The sequence below is a fragment of the Miscanthus floridulus genome, chromosome 17 (genome assembly GCF_019320115.1).
Source record: "Miscanthus floridulus cultivar M001 chromosome 17, ASM1932011v1, whole genome shotgun sequence".
NCBI lineage: Eukaryota > Viridiplantae > Streptophyta > Magnoliopsida > Poales > Poaceae > Miscanthus > Miscanthus floridulus.
This window is the reverse complement of record NC_089596.1, coordinates 95,939,803-95,964,605: the sequence shown is the minus strand read 5'-3', so window position 1 is coordinate 95,964,605 and position 24,803 is coordinate 95,939,803. Positions and strand designations below refer to the sequence as shown.

Sequence of the window (24,803 nt, the reverse complement as noted above, 5' to 3'; positions counted from 1 at the left end):
TTAAAAATCCCCGCAAGCAGGAGCCCGCCCCCGTCGCCTCCTTCACGGCCACGTCCTTCCACGAGCGGGGCTTTTATATTTTTACCATTATAAAGATCGGCACTCATCCGAATATCACTCTTAGAATGACACTTACAACTTTACCATATTAGAGAAGTTTTAGTTTTAGATTTACCATATTTACGCATGTGGCATGCCACGCCAGCTCGACACGCTGTCGCCTAGTCAGCCTGAGCACGTGAAATGTTGTTGCTACCCCTGCCTTGCTCCTCTCTCTCCATCCCCGACAGCTGGGTCCCGTGGCACCTGTCACTTCTAGGTGGACCCCACCCGTTAGCTTCATCTTCTAGCTCCAGCACCTGGATGGGAGACAGCTCGTCGGAGCTCCATCGCCCAGCGCCTGAATGTGGCACGCACCACAGGCTCGGCACGGCCTTCACGCCCAGCTCGCCGGAGCAGCTGCTCCCCATGCGAGCTCCCCAGCGGGTGAGCCACCACCTCGGCCTCCCTCTCCACGCGGTCACGAGGCCGCGACGAAGTTGCTCGCATGCGTGCCCGTGAGGCCGCTGTGCGGGTGCGGCCATAATAATCGTATATTAATGGAGTTTTTGTATATGATGATGATGTATGGATGCCATTTCATTGATGTGTGCTTTATGCATTGCAACGGTATGCATGGAGTTGCAGTGAACAAACAGGGTCTAGTGACGATAAGGATTCCGAAGTACAGCAAGAAAGATGTGGCTCGCACAGTGGACTCAGTGACGGCAATAGTGGAGATCGAGGCAACATCCTCCACCGCCGTGAGGGAGGGCCTCGACCTGGTGGCTGTGGTGGACATTAGCGGCAGCATGCGAGGGCACAAGATCGAGAGCGTGAAGAAGGCCCTACAGTTCGTGATCATGAAGCTTACCCCTGTGGACCGCCTCTCCATCGTCACCTTCGAAAGCAGCGCCAAGAGGCTCACCCCACTACGTTCCATGACCCAAGCCGCCCATAGTGACCTCAAGACAATCGTCAGCCGCCTGGTTGCCGACGGTGGGACCAACGTCAAGGCCGGCCTTGACTTGGGACTAGCTGTCCTCGGCGACCGCGTGCTCACGATGTCTCGCACCGCCAACATCTTCCTCATGCCCGACGAGAAACCGGAGGGGAAGTCCTCCGGTGACCCGAGGCAAGTCGACCCCGCGCGAGGTGTCTGTCTACACCTTTGGTTTCGCCCAGGGCATAGACCACAAGGTATGCAACACTAGCTATTGTTACTCCAACCAATGCTACTGCTATCAGCCGTGTCGATCATTACTGCTAGCTAACCAACCTACACCTTGGATTGGATGCATGCCACTGCTATAGCTGCTCACCAACATCGCCAAGAAATCTCCTGGCGGAACGTACAGCACCGTGCCCGACGGGACGAACCTGAGCGCGCCCTTCGCGCAGCTGTTGGGTGGCCTCCTCACTGTGGTGGCGCAGGACGTGCAGCTGACCCTCACCCCAAAGACGGGCGACGACGACCTAAACACGATGGCGGTGGCCCTCGGAACGGACTACACGCAGACCATCGACGCCAACGGCGTGATCACCATCAAGTTCGGCACCCTCTTCGGTGGAGAGACGCGCAAGGTCGCTGTCAACTTCACTCTCAAGCAAAGCTCCGAGAGCGAGGCCTCCAACGCTACCTTAGCCGTCGCGAGGCACAGCTACGCCGCCGAGGAAACGCGGCAGCCTGCCCAGAACATTCAGCGGCTGCGCACCCCGGAGCCGAGCCTTCCTAGCGTCGCCGACAGCGAGGACCGGTCGGTGCAGGCTGAGGAGGTACGCACTGGCCACTGTGCGGGTGCGGCGTGCGCTTGTGCGTCCGCCGGCTGCCCGTCCGGAGCTGGACACCAGTCACCACTATCCTCCTTGGCTCACTGCTTGTGACATGTGAGCACCTCTGGAGTCTTGTCTTGACTCGTGAGTGGTGACTCCTTATCTTCCTGTCCTTGCCGCGGGATAGATTGACCGATTGACTGTCTCTCATCCAGACGCTGGAGCTAGAAGACGAAGTTGATGAGTGGGGTCAATCTGAAAGTGACAGGTGCCGCGGGACCCAGCTGTCGAGATGGAGAGAGAGAAGCAAGGTACGGGTAGCAACAATATTTCACGTGCTCAGGCTGACTAGGCGATAGCGTATCGAGCTGGCGTGGCATGCCACGTGCATAAATATGGTAAATCTAAAACTAAAACTTCTCTCATCTGATAAAGTTGTAAAGCGATATTCGGATGAGTGCCATCGTGGTAAAAATGTAAAAGGCCCTCCACGAGCACGTTCTCCGCCTCCACCAATGCGGCGGCAGCAGCCTCCTCCTCCGCCGCGCCCACGCCGCCTCCCTCCCGCTCGCAGGCGTGCTGCTTCTCTCGTACGCCGCGCTACCGGACATCCCGTCGGCGCGCCTCATCCTCCACCACCACCCGCTTCGGCTCCGCTCCGCCTTCCTCTGGAACTCGCTTTCCCGCGCGCTCGCCTCCGCCGCCCTCCCCAGCGAGGCCCTGCGTGTGTACAACTGCATGGTCCGCTCCGGCGTGCGCCCGGACGACCGCACCTTCCCCTTTGCCCTCCACGCTGCCGCCGCTGCCGTTGCCCAGGGGAAGCACCCTGCCAAGGGCGCCGAGCTCCACGCCGCCGCTCTTCGGCGGGGTCTCCTCCTCGCGGACGTCTTTGCTGGCAACACGCTCGTCACGTTCTACGCGGCGCGCGGCCGACGCGCGCAGGGTGTTCGACGAGATGCCGGCGCGGGACGTCGTCTCGTGGAACTCACTTGTGTCAGCGTTGCTGACGAATGGGATGCTGGAGGATGCGAAGCGGGCAGTGGTGGGGATGATGAGGAACGGGGTCCCGGTGAATGTCGTGAGTTTGGTGTCAGTCGTGCCTGCCTGTGGCACAGAGCGGGATGAGGGGTTTGGGTTGTGTGTCCATGGTTTGGTGTTGAAATCTGGACTTGATTCTGTGGTAAACCTCGGGAATGCGCTGGTGGATATGTATGGGAAATTTGGAGAGTTGGAGTCATCAATGCGAGTGTTTAATGGAATTTAAGAGAAGAATGAGGTTTCTTGGAATTCTGCATTAGGTTGCTTTGCTCATGCAGGGTTTCATGAAGATGTGCTGGAAATGTTTAGGGTAATGTCAGAACATGAAGTCACACCGGGATCTGTTACCTTATCAAGTTTGCTGCCTGCTTTGGTTGATCTTGGTTATTTCCATTTGGGGAAGGAGGTGCATGGGTACAATATAAGGAGAGCAATGGAATCTGATATTTTCATTGCCAACTCACTAATGGATATGTATGCTAAGTTTGGTTGCTTGGAGAAAGCATCTGCTATCTTCGAAAATATCGAGGGACGAAATGTGGTCTCATGGAATGCAATGATTGCAAATCTTGCACAAAATGGAGCTGAGACTGAGGCTTTCAGGCTTGTCATCGAGATGCAGAAGAATGGGGAATGCCCAAATTCATTCACCCTAGTGAATCTGCTTCCAGCTTGTTCAAGGGTGGCCTCTGTAAAGATGGGGAAGCAGATCCATGCATGGTCAATCCGCAGAAGCTTGATGTTTGATCTGTTTGTATCAAATGCTCTGATTGATATATATGCCAAGTGTGGGCAGCTGAGTTTGGCACAAGATATCTTTGACAGGTCAGAAAAGGATGATGTGTCATACAACACCTTGATCGTGGGTTACTCGCAGAGTCAATGCTGTTTTGAATCTCTTCATCTCTTTCAGCAGATGAGGTCTGCTGGAATCGAGTATGATGTTGTTTCCTTCATGGGTTGTCTCTCGGCATGTGCTAATCTTTCTGCATTTAAGCAAAGAAAAGAAATCCATGGTGTTTTAGTGAGGAGATTGTTAAACGCTCACCCTTTTCTGGCTAATTCGTTGCTGTACTTGTACACTAAAGGTGGAATGCTTGACACTGCTTCAAAGATCTTCAATAGGATTACACGAAAGGATGTTGCTTCATGGAACACTATGATCTTGGGATATGGGATGCATGGTCAAATTGATGTTGCATTCGAATTGTTTGATTTAATGAAGGATGATGGCGTCGATTATGATCATGTATCTTATATTGCAGTATTGTCAGCATGTAGCCATGGTGGGCTTGTAGACAGAGGAAAGAAGTACTTCAGTCAAATGATCGCTCAAAATATTAAGCCACAGCAAATGCACTATGCTTGCATGGTAGATCTTCTTGGGCGTGCTGGACAACTGAGTGAATCTGTTGAAATAATCACAAACATGCCTTTTCCTGCTAATTCTGATGTTTGGGGAGCATTGCTTGGCTCTTGCCGTATACATGGAGACATTGAACTAGCACGACTGGCAGCAGAGCATTTGTTTGAGTTGAAGCCTGAGCACTCAGGCTACTATACTCTGCTGAGAAACATGTATTCTGAGTCTGGGATGTGGAATGAAGCAAATGAGATCAAAACATTAATGAAATCAAGGAAGGTGCAGAAAAATCCAGCCTATAGCTGGGTGCAGAGTGGAAACAAGCTACAAGCTTTTCTTGTTGGGGATGGATAGTGATTTTTGGATAATTTTGCATTAAATGACAGTGCCACAGATTTTGACATGGTGCACCTATATGGTGGCATGAAATGAATTAACTGGATACAGAAATACCATGTATAGCATTGTCATAGTAACATCATCTAGCAATATTGCAGAACAAGGGTTTGCAATGACCTGCAGAAGACCATAATTCACATAGCTTTCAGTGACTAACTAAAACCGTGATACTTGACATGATAAGAACTACAGTATAATACTTGGATATTACTGATGGTACCATATCTTTCTTTGCTCATGAGCTCTCACCAAGAAACAAAAGGATGGTAAGCATATATACTATTATGTTGGTATGCTCTATGAAAAAGGTAGACTAACCATAGTGGATCATGATCATGCTTCATACCATCAGGGTGTTATGGCAGGTGGGGCTGGCCCAGGAGGCCCACGCGGCACTGTAGCGTGTGGGCCTCCTGGGCCTGCTCCACCTGCCATAACAGAGTTTGTATTTGATCTTTAGAGAAGTACAATAGTTCCATATATTATGATTTGTGTCTTACAGAACTTTTGGAATGTTAGTAGTTGTAGTTTACTTACTGAAGCTTCTAGCTAGTGATTTTATTTCTTTGGCCTGATTGTAAGTCCCTTCTTTCTTTGACTATTTATCATATAACTAGGTAATTCCTCAAGCCACGGTGTTTGTTGTCTGAAGGCAATATAAGCAAGAGGGAGAGCAATGTTTGCATTCTATCAAGGAGAAGAAATCGCAGGTCTAAGTTCAACTTGATGTCCAGAAAGGTGATGCATCCCTCATTGTCGGGGTTGATGGTTCAAGATAAGCTAGTCATGACACATTGTCAAATGTTCAGCAAGCTGGATGAACTGTTGGTGCAAAGAAAGCATTCTGGCACCCTGCTCTGGAAATGTAGGAAAATCATAAATGTAAGGGTGTCTCGGTGCGATTTTGGTTTTCTCAAGATCTCATCACTTAGAAATTATTTTCTGTTTTTGATTGATGATGTTGATTTCGGGTTTTACTCAATTAGGAATGTGTGGAGACTCAAGCTGAAGATCAGGCTGTACAAAGATAATGGAGCAGGATACCATTACACGATAATGTGAGTGCAGCAAGATGAAAGCATTACACGGTTCTGATATTTGTACCCATCTTTTATTAGTACTTGATAAATATATATTTTCCTAGACTCCAATAGTGTGCTTTTCATATTGTTTGCACATATGATTTTCCTACTCAACACTCATTGCGCTCTACTGAAAAAAAATTGGGATATTTAGCTATTTGTCACTCTCAAGAGTGGTGTACTCCAAAGTATCATCTTCTTCTGCAACTCCCAAATATTTAGCACTCATGTGCCATTTTCAGCGGAGACGATGAAGTCACATAATAGGATGATATTTGGGAGTGTGCCACTCTTAACAGTGGCAAAAAAGTTCAGCTGTAAAAGGAGTACTTCGCCCACTCCAAAATGTAGGTCATTTTAGCTTTGTCCTAACTCCTAAGTCAAACTTCTCTAACTTTCACCAAATTTATAGAAAAATATATAGCATCTACAGTACCAAATAAATGCACTATTATTATGACATGTTTCATGGTGGATTTAACTCAGCTAATTTGGTGTTGTAGATGTTGCTGCCCTATCAAGATATATATTAAAAAATTACACCATCCAGATCGAATTGAACAGATTTTGTTCTGGTCACATTCATGTGATGATAGGCAGTAGGGTGCCGACCCTTGCAGAATGATTGACCGCGAAATCCTAGACAAGGGATCCGGGGCAGAACTCAGCATGGGTTAACACCATTCTCTTTTCAAGGGAAATGGCAAGGAGAATGAGCCGTTTGATCCTGGTTTGCCTGTTTCAAGTGTGTGGCAGGAACATATGGCCTGTGTGCCTACCAATTTTCCATTGCTCGGGACTGCACTGTCAACGAGCCTTGCAAGAGGCCAACCTGAGGTGGTGAAGGGCCTGAAGATGATCCAGCAATGGAAGTTGACCCAGACAATGGAATGTGAACCTCTGGTGGTGACAAACTCTAGGGATATGTAATGCTAGCAGCAGCATCCTGGTGTGCCAATGCAATTTCAAGATCACCGATGTATATAACGTAGGCTACTTTAGCTATAGAATTAGCTATTTGTTGACTATAATAGGAGAATTAGCTATTTGTTGACTATAATAGGAGAGACTAATGTTCACTTGTTCAGGCCGTAGTTAGTGATGTATCCGGTACTGATTCTGCCATTCTCTCAGTCTCAGGATTAAAGAACAACATGCACCGAATACAGAGGTACAGAACATGCAGTAATCTTTATCTGATTGTCCATACATATATTTTCCATAGACTGAAGACACAAAGGCAGCACTAAGCTAGCTACTAACCAAGCACACATACACGAAGTGATCATGCATACCATCATACAACAAGCACCCAGGGTTTTATAACAATCTCTCGCCTTACGCTATTAACAACCGAGCTAGCAAACGAATTTTCCCTGAATGCCTGACCTGGCCTCTGGGTCCAGCCTTTCTTAACAACCTTGTGTCCCAGGGACAGACCTCAATCCTCAATGAGAAGAGAAGAATGGACAAACTATGTGCAGCAGAGGCCATCGGTGGAGTGCAGAACCTGATGCCCGTGTTCTATTCAGCAGTCTGAGAAGTTAGGATGGTCGGCTTCTTCAGCCAGTACTGCTCGAACCTCTGCCTCGCGTATTCCTTATAGTCGAAGTCGATATCGTTGACATGGTCCTGCAGCCAGAGGATGTGAGATTTAGATGAATGAATGGCGTACATACATGCTATTCTGGTTTGGAGGTAAGACGAACCCACCGAAATTATTCCCCAAAGGCCCCAGACTAGATGGCTGGCAAGGGTGTACTTCTCAATGCTTTTGATCAGGTTCTCTACCTCCACTTCAGATTCCTCACCTGATAGGGATTGCAGGGAATCAGAAACAGAATTCATTTTCTAAAACTGATAAATACGTATTCCTAAAAACCGGTAAGGAGATAAACTAGAGGTTGGTATAAATCAGTAAACATTAGATTACCTGAGGAGCTCAGGTATGTCTGCACAAATTGCTTCCGCTCATCGGTATCTGTCGCAATATTAGCAGTAAGCAAGGATGAGTGAACAAATATAGGCCCCGTCTGTTAGATTGATCTCCCAGCCAATAAGCCCAACGGCCTATTGGGTCTTGGTCACGCGCCCTGATCGGGGGCACCCAACCCTACATGGTTGGTGGGCCCCCGTCGCACTGTGCTATATAAAGTGGTGGGGGCCGGCGGCTCAAGGTACGAGGTTCACCGTGAGCCAATCCGCCCCACCAACAAACCCTAAGTCCGATCTAGCAAGGGTGCGCAGCCAGCGACGGGAAGACGCCACCGTCATCACCGTCGGCTTCACTGCACCTCACCGCGTTGCCAGACTTCACCGATTCTTCCCCAACCATCGCTGCCCGTACGCAGACTGCACCAGCGAACCCGATGGAGGCCTCTGGATCTACTCATTCCGCGGTGTCAGGGTTTTGATCTAGAACGGGTGAACCGTTTAGAAAAGGGAAAAGATGATTAGATCCAGTGCGGATCTAAGAAGAAGAGGGTTTCGGCCGACGTTCGGATGAACCCTAACCCTAACTGGGTTAAACAAATCAGGAAAGAAAAGGGTTCGGTTGAACCCTAACCCTAACTGGGTTAAAGAAAGAAGAAGAAGAAGTCGGTTTCACGTTTAAACCAAACCCTAAATCCCGAAATCAATTTGGGAAAAAGTAAACAGTGAAACCCCATCCCCAAAAACCTAACCCTAATCTCCAAATCGGATGAAATCCGAGAAAAAGAACCAAAGAAACCATGAGGGGAAGAGGGGAAAGGGGTGGCTTACCTCGCCGTCGTGCACGCCGGCGCGCGGGGAAAAGAAAGGGCCGGCCGGGGGGCACAGCTCGCTGGGATCCGGCCACAGGGGCGCCGCGGCCAGGCCGCTCGACGGCGGCGCGCTCACCCGCTGGGGAGTGCGCACGCCGGCGAGGGGGCCGGCGACGGCGCCAGGGCTCCACCGATTCGCCGCTTGAGTCGCTCGGTGCTGCTGTGGCTGCGCCGAGGAAAGAGAGAAAGAGAGCGGCGAAGACAGAGAGTGGAGAAGGCCGAATGGCGCTAGGGTTCAAGGGCGCCGCAGCGGTCGCCGGTTTTGTTCCTGCGATGCGCGCGGATGGCCATCGGATCGGCGCGAACGACAGAGATTGAGTGGGCCGTTTCGTGGCCCAGGCAGGCGCGCGCGGCAACGCGGCATTGGCGGCCCAGGCCCAGGTTGCGGCCTGGGTGCGGCCGGGCGTCACGAAGCTGAGGTGGGCCGGGCTGAATAGTCAGTACTGTTTGAGTCAATTTTGTTTTTTCCTTTTCCAGTAAAAATTTTTATTTCCTGGAAAATGAAAATTGGCTAAAAAGAAAATAGAAAAGAGGATTTTTCCCGTGGGTAAAATTCAAGAAAATGAGTTCATTTTTTCCGCTGCATATTTAAAGATGTAATTTTTATTATTAAATTCGAACCAACGGGAGAATTGAATTTTGAAAATGGATATGTTTTAAATTGATTATAATATTGTTGTTATTCTGACCAACGTTGATTAATGACAATATTATGATGTTTTGTCTTGCATTAATTCTATTTCTGTCCAACGGTGATGTAGAATTAATGTAGAGAACAATTGTATGTTTTAATTTTGACCAACGTTGAACTAAGGCATGCAATTGTTGTTGTTATCATTTGTGTTCTCACACTATTTGAATTGTGTTTTCAGGCGGATACAACTTGATGAGTTGTATCAAAGAGATCCCCACTCTAAAAGGGGATAACTACATTGAATGGAAAAAAAAATCGACTTGGCCTTCATATTGACTGAGGTGGACTGGGTAGTCACCACACCATGTCCCAAAGAACCTGGAGCACCAGTGAGGGAGACAGATGAGACTGATGCTGCATGGCAGAACAGAGAGCGGGACTTTGCTCCTGTAAAGATGTCTTTTGACCTTGAAAATAGAAAGTGGGTCACAGCCAATAAGAAATGTTTGGCTGTGATAAAGAATACAATTGAGCCTGTAATAGTGGGCTCAATTCCAGACTGTGACACGGTCACAGAGTACCTAGAAAGAATAAAGAGTTAGTTCACTGGCTCTTCAAAGACATATGCAACCTAACTGATCAAGCAGCTGGTCACAGAAAGGTACTCTGGTGGCGGCAGTGGCATTAGAGAGCACATACTGAGAATGAACAATTTGGCATCTAAGCTCAAATCAATAGATTTGGCACTCAAGGATGAGTTTCTTATTCATTTGATTTTTGCTTCTTTGCCAAAAGAATTTGACACCTTTGTTGTTAATTACAACATACAGCTCGAGAAATGGGATTTAGAAAAGCTCATAGCCATGTGTGTGCAGGAGGAGGAAAGAATAAAAGTTTTACAGGGTGGTACTGTCAACTACCTAAAAGATAAGAAAAAGAACTATAATAACAGCTCTTCCTCCAAGTCATCTGGAAAGGGTCCCATGCAACAGTCTCAGAGCAAGCAATTCCCAGTGGATAAAGACCAGTGTCTCTACTGTAAGAAGATGGGACATTATAAAAAGAATTGTCCCGATTTTCTAAAGATGATTATAAAAAATAAAGGTGAGAACATTATTACGTTCATAAATAAATCATTGTATGTCAAGTTTTTAAAATCTACTTGGTGGATTGATTCAGGTGTAACTATTCATGTTGCTAATTCATTACAGGGATTCCGTTCGATGAGAACTTTGCAAAGAAGCGAAAGTTTCATTAAAGTCGCAAATGGAGTACAAGCAGATGTTGAGGCCGTTGGTGATCTTCCGCTAGAGCTTGCTGATGGCTTCATACTTTTTCTTAGAGATGTTCTTTATGTACCTTCTTTGCAAAGAAACTTGATTAGTGTATCAAAGTTGGACCATGATGGTTATGATTGACATTTTGGAAATGGCAAATGTCAGATATTGTTTAATAATAGATGTATTGGTCTTGCCTTCCGACAAGACGAGCTTTATTTGTTATCACTTCGTGAAAATGTGAATTCCGTATGTGATGTGAATGAGAATGTATCCTCATCGAACAATGCAAACAGAAAACGAAAGAGAGCTCACGATGCGTTGTCAAAATTATGGCACTGTCGTTTAGGCCATATTTTGAGGGGGAGAATAGAAAGACTAGTTAAGAATGATATTCTTCCTCCATTAGAGCTCTTAAATTTAGAACAATGTAGAGATTGCATAAAAGGAAAGTATGTAAAGAAAATTAAGAAAGATGCCAAACAAAGCGTAGGAATTCTACAGATTATTCACACAGACATCTGTGGTCCCTTTCCTATAAAGAGTGTGGATGGTTTTGATTCATTCATAACATTCACAGATGATTACTCCCGTTATGGCTATATTTATCCAATCAAAGAAAGAACAGAAGCATTGAATAAATTTAAGATATTTAAGACAGAAGTTGAAAACCAACATAATTTGAAGATAAAGATAGTCAGGTCTGACCGTGGTGGGGAGTACTACGATCGGCATACCCCATATGGCCAAGTTCCTGGACCTTTTGCAAGGTTCTTACAGGAGAATGGCATAGTAGCCCAGTATTCCACATCGGGCGAACCTCAGCAGAATGGAGTAGCTGAAAGGCGCAATCGTACCTTGATGGATATGGTGTGCAGTATGATAAGTTACTCCACTTTACCGATGAGTCTGTGGATGGAGGCGTTAAAAACCGCTATTCATATTCTCAATAGAGTACCAAGTAAGTCGGTGCCCAAAACACCGTATGAGTTGTGGACAGGAAGATTACCCTCACTTAACCACTTGAGTGTGTGGGGGAGCCCTGCTGAGGCTAAAGTTTTTAACCCAAACATTGGGAAGCTAGATCCCAAAACAGTGAGTTGTCATTTCATTGGCTACCTAGAAAAGTCAAAAGGTTTTCATTTCTACTGTCCAGATAGACATACAAAGTTTGTGGAAACGAGACACGCTGTCTTCTTAGAGGATGAAATGATGAGGGAGAGCATGGTAGCTCGAGAAATTGACCTTGAAGAGAAGCGGGTGTATGCACCCACTCCGATAATTCATGAGCCATTTTTCTCACTACCTGCTGTTGCTGCACCGATAGTACAAGACACTGTGGTGCCAGTACCTGTTGTTATCCCGCCTGTGGCAACAATGAATGATGATGAGGAACCTGTTCCTCAGGATCCTATAGAACCTATTGCCACACATGAGGGGGAGCAACAACAGCCTCAAACAGAAAATGTGCCAAATGAGGAGGCCCCTAAAAGATCTCAAAGAGTTAGAAAATCAGCTATTCCTGCTGATTATGAAGTGTACAACACTGAAGAATTTCAAATAGAGGATGATCCCACCTTATTTGAAGAAGCCATGAAAAGTGATCATTCATCAAAGTGGCTTGAGGCCATAGAAGATGAAATGAGATCAATGAATGCAAATAAAGTTTGGGATTTGGAGATAATTCCTAAAGGAGCCAAAATAGTAGGCTGTAAATGGGTCTACAAAACAAAACTTGACTCTCAAGAGAATATAGAGAGATATAAAGCCCGACTTGTGGCAAAAGGTTTTACACAAAGAGAAGGGATTGATTACAATGAGACATTTTCTCCAGTCTCATATAAGGATTTCTTCAGAATCATAATGGCATTAGTGGCACATTACGATTTAGAATTACATCAGATGGATGTAAAGACAACATTTCTCAACGGAGACTTAGAGAAAAATGTTTACATGGCACAACCGAAAGGTTTTGTCATGGAAGGAAAAGAACGAATGGGATGCCGCCTAAAGAAATCCATTTATGGATTAAAATAAGCTTCAAGACAGTGGTACTTGAAGTTTGATCAGACAATAAAGAATTTTGGGTTTAAAGATAATGTTGAGGACAATTGTGTCTACGCAAAGTTTAAGAATGGGAAATTTATCTTCCTTGTCCTGTATGTGGATGATATCTTACTTGTTAGTAATGATGTCAGTCTACTACTGGAAACAAAGAAGTTTTTGTCCTCAAAATTTGATATGAAAGATCTTGGTGAATCTTCATTCGTTCTAGGGATTGAGATTCACCGAGATAGAAGTAAAAGGGTATTAGGACTATCACAAAAGACATACATAGAAAAAGTCTTAAAGAAATTCAATATGCACAAATGTAGTCCCTCACCTACTCCTATAGTCAAGGGCAATAGATATGGGGATTTTCAATGCTCCAAGAACCAATATGAGATCGATCAAATGAAAGTGGTTCCATATGCTTCAGCTGTCGGAAGCTTGCAATATGCTCAAGTGTGCACGCGCCCTAACTTGGCATTTGTTACCGGGTTACTTGGCAGATTCTAGAGCAATCCTGGAATAGAACACTAGAAATTGGTAAAGAAAGTCTTGCGTTATTTGCAAGGAACGAAATGCCTCATGATGACGTATAGAAGATTTGATTCACTCCATATAGTTGGATATTCAGATTCTGATTATGTGAGAGATAATAGAAAATCCACGTCTGGATATGTATTCACTCTCGCAGGGGGAGCTATTTCATGGAAAAGCTCAAAGCAAACCGTCACTACATCGTCCACAATGTATGCCGAGTTTGTAGCGTGTTATGAGACAACAGGGCAGGTGAACTGGCTAAAGAAGTTCATACCCGGTTTAAAGGTGGTTGACGACATCAATAGACCACTGAAGTTATACTGCGATAATAATCTAGCAGTACAGTATGCTCACAACAATAGGTCAAGTGGTGCTGCCAAACACATTGACATAAAGTATTATGTTGTGAAGGATAGAGTCCGGGATCAAATGATAAGTCTTGAGCATATAAGTACCGAAAAGATGCTCTCGAATCCGCTTACAAAAGGCTTACCACCCAACGTGTTCAGAGAACATGTAGTCGGCATGGGTTTAAGGGAAAGCCTATGATTCCTAGACTATAAAGGGCCCAAAAGTTAAAGTAACTATTTCAGATCAGAGACGTGCATTGTAGCTGTTAAATCTATCGGCGATTGACCGTGACGATGAAACATGCTCTATGCATCATCTGTGAAGAAATGAGTAAGGATAAAAGGATTGAAGTTTAAAGTTTAAAGATCAAAGTAATAGTGTGAGATCAAGGGGGAGAATGTTAGATTGATCTCCCAGCCAATAAGCCCAATGGCCTATTGGGCCTTGGTCACACGCCCTGATCGGGGGCGTCCAACCCTATATGGTTGGTGGACCCCCGTCGCACTGTGCTATATAAAGTGGTGGGGGCCGGCGGCTCAAGGTACGAGGTTCACCATCCCAACCAACAAACCCTAAGTCTGATCTAGTAAGGGTGCGCAGCCAGTGACGGGAAGACGCCACCGTCATCACCGTCGGCTTCACTGCACCTCACCGCATCGCCGGACTTCACCGATTCTTCCCCAACCATCACTGCCCGTGCGCAGACTGCACCAGCAAACCCGATGGAGACCTCTGGATCTACTCCTTCCGTGGTGTCAGGTCATAAGACCTAAACTACCCCTCTCTATTTTTTCTCTGGTAGTACTAGAACTAGTTATAGGTCTTTGATCTATCATGCACCCCGGCTAGATCCCTACCTAGACGATCCGAATAGCATAACACCATCAAGACATCTAAGAGAAATAACAATACACAAATCCATAGCTTCAAATATATTCAGTACCTGGATATTTATTGTAGTCCAATATGCGTGGCTTTTCTGAATGGTAGTCTGCGGCCATCTCACAGAAATGGTTTGCCATGTCATAGGCAACAGGGTTAAAACTTGCATACTCGTAGTCCTGCAAAGGCATTAGGCGAGAAATAAAGTAAGCTAATATTTTCCAACTATTGAGGATAAGTCAGATGGGATAGTCATTTAAATTTAGAAACATATGACAGAAATGCAGCAACGACGTGCATGAGAGAACAAATTAGTGAACCAAACTATCGGGTACCTTAGAACGGGGTACCCCGAGCGAACATCAAAGGGGTCGCTTAAGTCCCATCAAAAAACAAAGCTAGAAGGTAAGCCGTGGGCCCCTCACCCGCCACGACCGGGCCCACCAAGCCCTCCGCCTCGCCTCGAGCCTCGCGCAGGAGGTCTCGGCGTCCTGACGCAATCTCCGCCTCGCGCGAGGCTCTCCACGGGAGGCCTCGGCAGGGAACACGATCTCCGCCTCGCGCGAGGCTCCCCACGGAAGGCCTCGGCAGGGGGTGCATTCTCCGTGTCGCGCAAGGCCTCTCGCGGAAGGCCTCGGCAAGGAGTCCGATCTCTGTCTCGCGCGAGGCCTCATTCTCCGTGTCGCTCGAGGTCGGTTCGTCTACGGCCCGTCGCCCCCCCCCCCCCCGCCTCGGCTGACCCTCCCGACAGCGCGTCGTGTCTCATTAATACTTCAACCACTCCCGCAATCTCCGCCAGACGAGGGCTCGACGCCACAGAATGGCCGACGGGACCTGAGGTCGCATCAGCGCCATACCGGCTGGGACAGGGCACGACGGGGATTACCGGCCACTGTGTTCTAACGTTGTGCCCACGATCAGCGCCCACACTACACTGTGTCCCGCGATCCCTACCTCGAAAACAGCATCGCACGGACAACTTGTCCCGGGTCATCACCGCCTCCAAACCAACGCACCAGATTAGCCGCCCACTCGGGGCCTCGGCACTGTGCACCAAGGTCTCGGCTATCTTAGGGTTCGTGCCCACCGAGACCCCCCATTGCGGTCTAGCCTCGGCACCGACCAAGCCTCGGCCTCACGCACAGTCCGTCCATAGCGGTTTGCACATCCACCGCCGCACCCACTCTGAGGCAGTCCCAGGGCTCTCACAACGCATAGGATCAGATGGGACTAGCACGCCGCCCCAGTGCTCAAAGGATGGACCACTCCGACGACCACGTCGCCATAGGAACAGGCCACAGGGCTCGGACATGCCGCCCCTATTGGCACGACGCCGCATAGTTAACACATGTACTGTCCTTGTCCTCCCTTCAACTATAAAAGGAGAGGACTTGGGCCACTTAGAGAAGAGGGAAAAAAAGAGGAACACCTTGTAACACGCACACATCCCAGCCGCCTGAGAGCAACGTCTCAAACGGCCCACACGACACCTTGTCGAGACCTGGGACTAGCTCCCTCTCTCTCCTAGCTTGTAACCCCCTACTACAAGCACTTTGGTGCAAGGAATACAAGATCAATCTCTCAAACTAGACGTAGGGCATCGATTGCCTGAACCAGTATAAACCTTGTGTCTCTTTGCATCACCATCCGGGATTAGGGGCACGCAGTTCAAATTCACTGGTTGGTTGAGGACCCCCCGGTCCGAAACACCGACAGTTGGCGTGCCAGGTAGGGGATCTGCGTGTCAGTTTCGTCACCCCAGCAGGTTCTGGATGGCAGACCCCGCACGACCATTGCGTCTCGGCACGGTGGTTTGGTTTGGGAGTCTAGAGTTCATGTCTCTAGGGCATGAGTACGACATGGTACTCCTCACTCCTCGAGCCCCACCAACCAACGATGAAGTCACGCACCAGCAGCCCAGGCGCAGGCGGTGCCCGAGCGGCCGCTCCCGCCGCGCTCGCCAGGCACGACGTGAGCAAGACCACCCCGACGCTACACAAATTCAGGACGGCATGTCGCTTCCCGCCGATATCCTACGACCAGCTGTTGGCACAGGGTCCCTGGCTGGGGACCAATCTAGCCTTAGCTTGGACAAAGGAAAATCGCCGGTGGCATACGGCGATGCCCAGTCATCAAGCTCCGCTCCACCACTCCCTAAGGAGCCGATCTCGGCGGGGCAGAGTCTAGCGATGGCACCATCCCCATACCCTTTTGGGTTGAGAAATGCCGCTACCTCTTACGCCTACGCTTACACTACCGCTCATGAGGATCCCTCAGAACATCGCCAGGGCTTCGCTCTCGACCTGAGCACCCACGCTGACTCCTCAGAGGAGGACGAGGCATGGCCCGGAGTGGATTTCTCTGGACTCCACGACCCTAGGGCTATGTGCCAGTTCTTGGCCGCAAGCGACTACTGCTTCGGCTACTCCGACTCCGATGATGAGGGTACCTACGACCCCACTCGTGAATGTTTTCACGTCGGGCTCGAGATGCCGAGGGCAGGTGAAGAGGACGAGGGGGCAGGAAGTCGTTCCCCGCTTCGCCCAGGTACAGGCGCCGCCACACCTCCACGTATTGTCCTGCTGGCCACACGAAACGAGATCCCCGCCCTTGAGCGACCTCAACGCCCAGACCTGGAACAACTCCGTGAGCTCTAGGCCAAGGTCGAACAAGACCAACTTCTTCTGCAGCAGCTTCGAGACACTCTCGAATAGGAACAGCGAGGTTGTGGCAAAGGCAGGGGAGCCCGACGGAGGGCCCGCGATGTGCATCACCGCATCCATGACGACGAAGGGAGTGAGCAACCCCCAGTCTTCAATCGCGCTAGCCAGAACGTCGCGGCTGCGGCAATGCTGGTCCGCGCAATGCCCGAGCCTTCTACCACGGAGGGGCGGCGGATCCGCGGCGAGCTCTAGGATCTCCTAGAGACCACCGTGGTTCAGCAGGCCGAGAGTTCCGCCTCCCGACGGCACGGGGGCGTCTCGAACCTGCCCGTGGCACCGCCTCGGTAGGACAGGGAAGCCCCGGCTCGTCCCGAGCCTGCTTGAGCGCCGATAGCCCACAAGGTCCCCGTGCTTCTGGACCACCTCGGTAATCGACGCGAGGTGCAGGGAGACCATGAGGTGGTCAGCAGGCGACGACGCCACGACAACGAGGGGCCCGCTCGAGGCTACTACCCACATCGAGGCGGTCGCTACGACAGCGAGGAGGACCACAGTCCTTTTCCTAAACCGCCAGGCCCTCGGGTCTTCAGCAGGGCCATCCGCGCTGCCCTTTTCCCGGCCTGGTTTCGGCAACCAGCCAATCTCGCGAAATATAGTAGCGAGACCAACCCCGAACTCTGGCTTGCCGATTACCGCCTGGCCTACCAGCTAAGTGGCGCGGATGATGACCTGCTCATCATCCACAACCTCCCCTTGCTCTTGTTAGACTCAGCGCGAGCCTGGCTCGAGCACCTTCCTCCCTCACAAATCCACGACTGGCGCGACTTGGTTAGGATCTTCGTTGGGAACTTCCAAGGCACATACGTGCGCCCTGGGAATTCCTAGTACCTTAAAAGCCATCGCCAGAAGCCGGACGAGTCTCTCCGAGACTTCATCCGGCGCTTCTCCAAACAGTGCAACGAGTTGCCCAGTGTCGGCGACTCAGAGATCGTCCAGGCTTTCCTCTCCGGCACCACCTGTCGAGACCTGGTTCGAGAGTTAGGTCGGAACGTACCACGCTCCACTGCTACGCTCCTCGACATTGCCACCAACTTCGCCTTGGGCGAGGAGGCTGTCGGAGCCATCTTCCCCGACAGCGACTCTAAGGGAAAACGGAGGGACGAGGCCCCCGAGGCCTCAGCCTCCCACCTCCCCAAGAGAAAGAAAAAGGGGCGCCTAGGGAAGCAGGAGGTCCTGGAGGCCAATCTGGTCGGGGCCATAGAATGCAAGAATCCCCGAGGCCCCAGAGGCCCTGGGCCTTTCGACGACATGCTCAAGAAACCATGCCCTTATCACCAAGGCCCGGTCAAGCACGCCCTCGAGGATTGCTCCATGCTGCGATGTTACTACGCCAGGCTCGGGCTCCCCGACAACGACGCCAAGCAGAAGGGCGCCGGCGACCGGGACAAACACAAGGACGACGGGTTCCCCGAGGTACGCAACGCCTTCATGATCTTCGGTGGGCCCTCGGCGTGCCTTACGGCGCGGCAGCGCAAGAGGGAACGCCAAGAAGTCTTCTCGATCAAGGTGGCCACCCCCCAATACCACGACTGGTCTCAAGAGGTGATCACCTTCGATCGAGATGACCACCCTGACCATGTTCCGAATCCCGGGCAGTACCCACTGGTTGTCGACCCGATCATCGACAACACCCAACTCTCCAAGGTGTTGATGGACGGAGGCAGCGGCCTCAACATCCTCTACGTCAATACCCTAGAGCTCTTGGAGATCGACCGGTCGAGGCTCCAAGGCGACGTCACCCCCTTCCATGGCATCATGCCAGGGAAGCGCACGCGACCCATCGGGTGCATCGACCTTCCTGTCTGTTTTGGCACTCCCTCCAACTACCGCAAGGAAGTCCTTACCTTCGAGGTAGTCGGGTTCGGGGGAGCCTACCACACCATCCTGGGGCGGCCGTGCTACGCCAAGTTCATGGCAGTCCCCAACTATACCTACCTCAAGCTCAAGATGCCAGGCCCTAGCGGTATCATCACGATTGAGTCCACGTACGAACATGCATACGACTGCGACGTTGAGTGCATTGAGTACGCCGAGGCTCTTGCAGAGGCCGAGACCCTCATCGCCCACCTCAACCAACTCAGTGGCGAGGCGCCTGACTCCAAGCATCGCGTGGGGGCATTCGAGCCCACGGAAGCCATCAAACTCGTCCAGGTCGACCCCGCTTGCCCCGACGACCGAGCGCTGAGGATCAACGCCACCCTCGACATCAAATAGGAAGCCGTGCTCATCGACTTTCTCCGTGCAAACGCTGACATATTTGCATGGAGTCCCTTGGACATGCCGGGCATACCGAGGGAGGTCACCGAGCATGCCCTGGACATCCGGGCCGGATCTAGGCTGGCGAGGCAACGCCTGCGCCGCTTCGACGAGGAAAAGCATAGGGCCATCGGTGAGGAAATACAGAAACTCTTGGCGGCCGGATTCATCAAAGAAGTGTCCCACCCAGAGTGGTTGGCTAACCCCATGTTAGTCAAGAAGAAAAATGGAAAATGGAGAATGTGCGTGGACTACACCAGTTTGAAAAAGCCTGTCCAAAAGTCCCCTTTCCATTACCCCGAATCGATCAAATCGTTGATTCCACAGCAGGGTGCGAGACCATGTCTTTCCTTGATGCGTATTCTGGTTACCATCAAATCAAGATGAAAGAGTCAGACCAGCTTGCGACTTCTTTCATCACACCATTCGGCATGTACTGCTACGTGACTATGCCTTTCGGCCTCAGAAACGCAGGTGCCACGTACCAGCGGTGCATGACCCAGGTCTTTGGCGACAACATTGGGCGGACCGTCGAGGCCTACATAGACAACATCGTGGTCAAGACCAGAAAGGCCGAGGATCTCGTCGACGACTTGAGGATAACCTTCAAATGCCTTAGAGAGAAGGGCATCAAGCTCAATCCTGAGAAGTGTGTGTTCGGGGTCCCCCGAGGCATGCTCTTGGGATTCATAGTCTCAGAATGCGGCATTGAAGCCAACCTAGAGAAGGTCTCGGCCATAACCAGTATGGGACCAATCGGAGACCTCAAGGGGGTACAAAGGGTCATGGGATGCCTTGCGGCCCTGAGCCGCTTCATCTCGCGCCTCGGCAAAAAAGGTTTGCCTCTATACCGACTCTTGAGAAAATTTGAGCGTTTTTCCTGGACCCTCGAGGCCGAAGAAGCCCTCGACAGACTCAAGAGGCTGCTCACAAATCCTCCCGTCCTAGTACCCCCGGCCAGGGACAAGGCCGTCTTACTCTACGTCGCCGCAACGACCCAAGTGGTCAGCGCTGCCGTAGTGGTAGAGAGGCAGGAAGAGGGGCATACTCTGCCCACCCAACGACCTGTTTATTTCATCAATGAGGTGCTCTCCGAGACCAAAGCACGCTACCCCCACATCCAGAAGCTAGTCTACGCCGTGGTCCTAGCCCGGTGCAAACTACGTCACTACTTCGAGTCTCACCCAGTGACTGTGGTATCATCTTTTCCCCTGGGGGAGATAGTTCATAACCGGGAGGCCTAGGGCAGGATAGCCAAGTGGGTCGTCAAGCTTATGGGGGAAACCTTGACTTTTGTGCCTCGGAAAGCAATCAAGTCTCAGGTCTTGGCCGATTTCGTGGCTGAGTGGACAGACACCCAACTGCCACCGGCTCAAACTCAGACGGAGTGCTGGACCCTGTACTTCGACGGATCCCTGATGAAAACCGAGGCAGGCGCGGGTCCACTGTTCATCTCGCCCCTCGGAGTACACATGCGCTACATGGTGCGGCTCCACTTCACCGCCTCCAACAACGTGGCAGAGTACGAGGCCCTCATCAACGGCTTACAAGTCGCCATCGAACTTGGGGCACGGCGCCTCGACATCCGAGGCAACTCGCGGCTCGTCATAGATCAAGTGATGAAGGAGTCAAATTGCCTCGACCCCAAGATGGAGGCTTACTGCAAGTTGGTACGACGCCTAGAAGACAAGTTCGACGGTCTCGAACTAAATCACGTCACGCGAAAGTACAACGAGGCCGCCGATGAGCTGGCAAAGATGGCCTCGGCACGGGCTCCGGTCCCCCCGAACGTCTTCGCCAGAGACCTCCACAAACCTTCCATTGGCTACACCTCAACAACAGAGGAGGGCCCACCTATGGAACCCATGGCAAAGCTCGACGCCCCCTCTGCTGCCGAGACCCCCTCGATCGAGCCCGAGGTCATGGAAGTCAACACCGAGCCTCCGTAGACTGATCATGACGCGGATTGGCGAGTCCCGTTCCTCGATTGGCTTGATCGGAGGGAGCTTCCTGGCGACAGAACCGAAGCGTGACGGCTTGTGCGCCGAGCCAAGACCTACGCCCTCTACAATGACGAATTGTACAGGCAAAGTCCCTTAGGTGTCCTCCAACGATGTATCACTACCGAGGCGGGCCAAGCCCTGCTTTGGGACTTGCACGTAGGTGCCTACAGGCACCATGCGGCACCTTGGACGCTCGTAGGGAACGCTTTCCGCCAAGGGTTCTACTGGCCGACGGCGGTCGTCGATGCTACCAAGCTAGTACGCTCCTACGAAGGATGCCAGTACTATGCTCGGCAGACACATCTCCCGGCCCTGGCCCTGCAAACCATCCCCATCACATGGGCGTTCACAGTGTGGGGGCTCAACATGGTCGGGCCTCTGCAAAAGGCCCCCAGGGGCTACACCCATCTACTGGTATCAATCGATAAGTTCTCCAAATGGATCGAGGCTTGTCCGATCAATCGAATCAAATCTGAGCAGGCGGTGCTATTCTTCACTGACATTATCCACAGGTTTGGGGTCCCCAACACCATCATCACCGACAACGGGACGCAGTTCACCGGCAAAAAGTTCCTAACGTTTTGCGACGACCACCACATCCGTGTGGCCTGGTCGGCCGTAGGACACCCAAGGACCAACGGCCAAGTAGAGCGTGCCAACGGCATGATCCTACAAGGCCTCAAGCCAAGGATTCACAACCGGTTGAAAAAGTTTGGCAAGAAATGGCTCGCCGAACTCCCGTCGATCATCTGGAGCCTGAGGAACACTCCAAGCCGAGCCACGGGGTTCACGCCTTTCTTCCTGGTCTATGGGGCGGAGGCCATCCTCCCCACCAACTTGGAATATGGTTCCCTGAGGCTACAAGCCTATAATGAACAAAGTAACCGCACCACCCGAGAGGACGCCCTCGATCAACTGGAGGAAGCCCGAGACGTCATGCTACTACACTCGGCCAAATACCAGCAGAGTCTACGGCGCTATCAGGCCCGACGCGTCTGAGGCCGAGACTTGAAGGTAGGCGACCTAGTGTTGATGCTAGCATAGAGCAACAAGGGCCGCCACAAGCTGACCCCGCCATGGGAAGGACCGTACATCATCGCCCAAGTACTGAAGCCCGGGACCTACAAGCTGGCCAACGAGAAGGGCGAAGTCTTCACCAACGCTTGGAACATAGAACAGCTACGTCGCTTTTATCCCTAAATTTCCAAGCATTGTATATGTCATTTCTCGAAATACAATTAAAAAACATTCTTTAGTTGGTCTAATTTTTCGAGAAACCCCCCGAGCCCATCGTAGGTCTCGACAATTCGGTAACACGGCAAGGGAGACTCGGCTCTGCCTTGGCAGAACCAAGCCTCCCTCGGGGGCTAGATGGGGGACTCCCCCCTAGGTCCTACATACCATTATTCAGTTGTTTTTCGCAAAAATTCCTACGCCAAGACTCTAGCAGGCACTGACGAATCAGTTGCAAAAACTCCTCGGACCAAGGTCTGTTTCCTAAGCAAGAGGCTAGTAGAGCCGCGAGACAGCCTACGCCTCCGGGCTACGGCACTCCCTCACTACCTCTCGCCCAAGGGACGGCTTAGGCCCCAAAGGGGTGTTTTGCAAACGAAATCTGATCAGGAGCAACAGAGGGTAGAGGCTCGGAAACATAAGAAAAACAACTAAGAAACACAAATACTTCAGAAATAAAGGCATCGACGGCCGCAAGCGTTACGATACAAAAATAACTCATATTCTATTTTTACATAAGCCCCTGGGGCCCAGATCAAGGCTTAGGGCCTTCAACACCGGCGGGTGGTAGGGGAGGAACCACCTCCTCTTCAAAGAGCATCGCCAGCGCCATGCCGGGGCCTTTCGCCGCCTCCATCAGCTTCGTGACCGCCGCGTCAGCCTCCTCCTCATCATCAGGCAGGACATACCCATCACTGATGGCCGGGAGGTCGACGTCGATGTAGTGAGAAGAGATGACGGCCAGCGCGCGCTTGACACCCGTGTGCAGCGCTCCTCGGAGTCGCTCGCGCATCTGGTTGCTCAGCGCGATCAAACGGCTCCCCAGGGAGCTACCTGACTGAACCCCTTCAACCTCCAGGGCCTCGCAGGCGGAAAGGGCAGCACGCTTCAGCGCCTCGTGCTCCCCGATCTCGGTCTCGAGCACCATCTGCACCGCACTAGAAGCCTCGGCGACCCGAGTAACCTCCGCCTCAGACTCTGCACCGCAGAAAATGGAATGAGGTCGAGCGAGGGAAAAACAACCTAAGTTAGGGGCGGAAGCCCACGGAACTCACCCTTGGCCTTCTGCTCCCAGCGTCGGGTCTCGACCTGACAGGCCTCGGCTTTCTCCTTCCAGCGCAGGGCCTCGGCCCGAGAAGACTTGGCCTCCTCCTTCAAGCGCTGGGCCTCGACCCGAGAAGCCTCGGCCACCCTGGAAGCTTCACTCCCCAGCTCTACGTCGCACAAGAGAGTTAGGGAGCGAACATAAGGAAAAGAAAACAAAAGGAGGGGAGAAAAACTCACCCTCAACCGTCCCCCTCCAAACCATAGCCTCGGTTCGCGAGGCCTCAGCTGCAGCAAGGGCCTCATCCAAGGCACCTTTCGTCAACTGGTGCGACCCCTGTTCTGCCCCCAGCTGCCCCGCGAGAGCCGCGGCCGAGGCCGTAGCTTCAACGGCTTGGCCCCTGAAGGCATCCCAATCGTGAGCTGTGCGGGTGAGCTCCTCCTCCAACTCCTTCACCCGCGCCGCCAGAGGGGCGAGCTACGTCTGGGCCGTGGCCGCCTCGACTTTCGCGTCGGCACAACGAAGGTGGAGGTCCTCTACCTCCGTGCTCCGCGCCGACAGGAGCTCGTTGGCGCTGGCAAGAAGGCCCTTCTTCCGCTGAAGCTGGTCCTAGACGCCCCTCTCTCGCCGGAGAAAGACCAACTTCCCAAGGGACCGGGTCTTGAGCTCCTGAGGAAGCAGAACAGGGGTCATTAATTGCAACAAAACCAGAAAACGACAACGTCGCGCGAGAAAGGAAAACACAAACCTGGGCGACTCCGGGCAGTTCGTCGGCCACCATGGACAGGGCCGTCCATAGCGACCGCTCCGCCAGCTGGCGGTATTGCTCGAAGGTTGCCCCAGCGCCCACCCTCGGCTGCGTCCTCAAGGCGAACAGAGGCTCCCCCTCAGGGTCGTTCCATGGCTCGCCACAGTACCCGCGGGGATCCCACCCGCGAGGCTCGGGTCGCGCCCGCACGAGGGCCGAGTTTCCCTCGTCCAAGACCGGCGCCGGCTATTCCACGACACCGGCATCCTCGGCGTTGACCACCTCCCGCGCTCGGGAAGTATCGTCGGAGGAGATCGGATAGACCTCCGCCTCCCGGGCGCTCTCTCGCAACAACGGCGACCCCTGAACCAAGGGCGCCTCCGAGGCCTCTACCGCCTTCATCTCCGCCTCCTGGGCAGATGGCCTCGCCGCCATTACAGCGGCATTGGTGGCCTCGGAGGCTCCAGCCTCCGCCATTGTGGCCTCGGAGGACGCAGAAACACCGACCGCGGCCACTGCCGGTCCGGCGGTCTTGGGCGCCCTGTCCTCCGTCGCCTCAAGCCTCGA

The 24,803-nt window shown here is 51.5% G+C and overlaps 1 protein-coding gene and 1 pseudogene across 1 annotated transcript; one reads left to right on the top strand and one right to left on the bottom strand.

The window, feature by feature from the left end:
• Positions 1-671: 671 nt before the first annotated feature.
• Positions 672-6,768, top strand: LOC136516030 (putative pentatricopeptide repeat-containing protein At3g01580; annotated as a pseudogene).
• Positions 6,769-6,862: 94 nt separating this feature from the next.
• LOC136516029 (probable choline kinase 2) lies at positions 6,863-17,011 on the bottom strand. The gene is made up of 5 exons (XM_066509446.1): positions 16,862-17,011; positions 14,290-14,407; positions 7,628-7,675; positions 7,408-7,505; positions 6,863-7,326 (listed from the first exon to the last, which is right to left on the bottom strand). Exons 1-5 carry the CDS (start codon positions 17,009-17,011, stop codon positions 7,219-7,221), a joined length of 522 nt encoding a protein of 173 aa, XP_066365543.1. The 3' UTR covers positions 6,863-7,218.
• Between the last annotated feature and the right edge of the window lie 7,792 nt (positions 17,012-24,803).

Coding starts and splice junctions, on each gene's coding strand:
- LOC136516029 (XM_066509446.1), bottom strand. CDS start 17,011: ATGGATGCGGTGATGCACATCGCGGGCCCTCCGTCGGGCTCCCCTGCC. Junction 7,506..7,627: donor GACATACCTGAGCTCCTCAG/GTAATCTAATGT, acceptor AATCCCTATCAG/GTGAGGAATCTGAAGTGGAG. Junction 7,327..7,407: donor GCCTTTGGGGAATAATTTCG/GTGGGTTCGTCT, acceptor CTCTGGCTGCAG/GACCATGTCAACGATATCGA.